Source organism: Propithecus coquereli, unplaced genomic scaffold (assembly GCF_000956105.1).
Source record: "Propithecus coquereli isolate 6110/MARCELLA unplaced genomic scaffold, Pcoq_1.0 Scaffold709, whole genome shotgun sequence".
Lineage (NCBI taxonomy): Eukaryota > Metazoa > Chordata > Mammalia > Primates > Indriidae > Propithecus > Propithecus coquereli.
Genome location: NW_012153163.1, coordinates 377,208 through 380,062, shown reverse-complemented (window position 1 = coordinate 380,062; position 2,855 = coordinate 377,208). Strand labels below are relative to the sequence as shown.

General features: G+C 30.7%; 1 protein-coding gene across 1 annotated transcript in view; it reads left to right on the top strand.

Moving 5' to 3' along the window:
* The window catches only part of LOC105824025 (ankyrin repeat and KH domain-containing protein 1-like), a 198,639-nt gene that overhangs the window by 91,290 nt on the left and 104,494 nt on the right, over positions 1–2,855 (top strand). The window contains exon 7 of the mRNA XM_012661359.1: positions 1,628–1,737. Within this exon, the coding sequence (XP_012516813.1) occupies positions 1,628–1,737 (110 nt within the window). The remainder of the gene's footprint in view (positions 1–1,627; positions 1,738–2,855) is intronic.

Sequence of the window (2,855 nt, the reverse complement as noted above, 5' to 3'; positions counted from 1 at the left end):
CACCGCTCCCGGCCTTTCTGTGTTTTTAATTCTTCTTTTTATTTCTTTCAGTGATGTTTTATGGTTTTCAGTGTGCAAGTTTCATACTTCCTAAGGCTGGTTTCGAACTCGTGAGCTCAAACAATCCGCCCGCCTCGGCCTCCCAGAGAGCTAGGATTACAGGCGTGAGCCACCGCTCCCGGCCTTTCTTGCAATTTTTGGTTTAAGAAATGGAATGTTTATCCTTTAGGCTTCCTGGAGTATGGATTTTGCCAATTATATGTCCATGATTTTATTTAACTTATTTTTCTGTCCCTTGAATTTTCCATAAATTAGTAGTTAGATCTAGAGACTTAATTTGTATTTAGTTTTGATTTTTTTTTTGATGGACTACTTCATAGATGGTATTTGTGTACTTTCTTCAGGAGGTAATGAACATCTAGTTGTTTCTCTTTTTGTGATATTATTAGCTTTTGATAATCATTTCTTAGATCCATTAATTCATTAAGAGTTGCAAAGTGGTGATATTCTAATTTTTTTATTCCTTGTTTATTAGCTGGAATACATCTGTAAAGAGAAACTTCCTCATATCAACTATTTGGTTGCCCTTAAATTAAGTATAGATCATATAGGATTGGCAGGATAAATATTTGATGATTTCCCCCCTTTATTTCCCAGTTTCCAAAATAATGAGGTGGTTCTTAGCATCCTTCACAGGTGACCAGTAAACAATTTTTTTTGTTTGTTTTTGGTTTGAACATCATTTTGAACTTTTGGATTTAAACATACATCATGGTTTTTACCTCATTCACAGTCATCATTCTTTTTGATGTAAAAATTGTCAGAAGGGAAAATTTAAATACCTTTGATCAATAAGGTTAGCTCCTAAATCCTTTTGATAAGACCTCATTATAGTCTCTGATAATTTCCTTGCTTTCTGATAAGGTAAGGTTTTCTAGGCTCATTTTGGGCAGTTTCTGCTCCAGTCTTGAAATCAATCATTTTTATAAGAAGCCCTAATTCCATTTAGTAGGAAATGGTGCTTAGGGATCACAATCTAAGGTAGAAATACTATTTCCACTTGGTCTACCATTGTCTCTAGACGTTTTTAGTTGGTCAGGGCTAGGAAATATGTATTTTTCTTATAGATAAAATACATCATGAATTCATGTCAGTATTTCCAATTCAGAGCCACAGGGTTTTTACTGAAGCTCAATAATCTTCTATCTGTGTTTTCTCTTAATCATGCTAAAAATTTCTGTTCTCACCAAATGATTACTCATTTGACTTACACTACAATATCCATAGAAGTGCCTCAGAATACAAACCAACACTACCACCAATGTGATTTCTGAAAAATACTTAATATTTTTTGTTTTCGTAGCTCTTTTACTCCTTAGGGTGTATCTTACTAGTGTAATGATGTATAGGCAGATTATCCTGTCTTTTAAAATCATATGGTTTAGTTCTTTTCTATGTGGGTAAAAGTATTTTTATAAAGCATATTTAAAGGGAAATTAGGATGCTTAAATTGCATTTTTATATTTTCACATTTTGAATTTTTCAGTTTCACCAGGTTGCAAAATTGGACTAGCTGATATAATTTTACAGGTCATAAAGTAAATGTATGATTTGTTTTGTTTGCTAGGCGCTAACGTGCATGCTACAACAGCAACAGGAGACACAGCCTTAACCTATGCTTGTGAAAATGGACATACGGATGTTGCAGATGTTTTACTTCAAGCAGGGGCTGATTTAGTAAGATATTTTTAATTTCAAATATTTTCTCCTGAATGTTAATATTCATTCATACTTAATGTTTAGAAAACACTAGTAAAGATCATTAATTTGCATACTTTGTATATAATAACTTAAAAAAAAAGCTTGGGTACTCGTTCTAGTTGTTGCATGTATTAATATTTAATGTATTTGAAAATACTTGGTGTTGAATAGGGCTTATTTTTTTCTTTTCCTAGGTAAATTATTAGTTTGTTTCTTCCTTTCAATTCACCCCTTTTGACATTTCTATACTTTTTAAACTGCCCTTTATTAGACATATTGTAAAGTCAATGATGTATTCATAGAATAGAATAATATGTCAGATCACTTTGAGTGATTTTAGTATTATTTTAATTGATACATAATACTTAAACATATTTATGGGGTACGAAATGTTATTTTGATATATGTATACAATGTGTGTTGATCAAATTAGGATGATTAGTATATCCATCACCACTTTGAGTGATTTCTGTTGTTTTTCTGATTAGACATAAAAACAAAGCTACTATTGTTAATCATCTTTCTAACAACATAATTACAAATTCTATTCTTTTTCTGTTCTTTTAGTATTTTCTGTTTTGGCTTTTCATAATTTCAAATTAGATGGCAGGTTCTTATTTATAGTAATCCTTACAACTATGGTTCCACTTAAAGGGTAATGCTTCTTGCTGAAATGTGTGCTTTAGACTAGTTTTTATTTTGTGAGGGTGCTTTAAACTGTTTCCTAGAGTTTCTCCCAGAATTGTCCTATATATTTCTTAAAAAACTATATTAGACATACTCAGCTATAAATGTTGTAGAAAATCAGCTTTATTAGTTTTAGTTATTTAGAAAAACTGTGTAAGTATTGTTTTTTAAATTCTTTCCAATAACAGACCTTCCCAATATTCCAATCCTGAGAACATTGTTGGAAAATAATTACTGACTAAAATAAATGCATAGTTTGATTATGCTATTTATTATCATTTCTACTAATGATAATAGAAATGATATCATTTCTACTAATGATTTAATACTAAATATTGTAATGATGACATTACCATTCATTCTTTTTTTTTTTTTTTTTTTTGAGACAGAGTCTCACTGTGTTACCC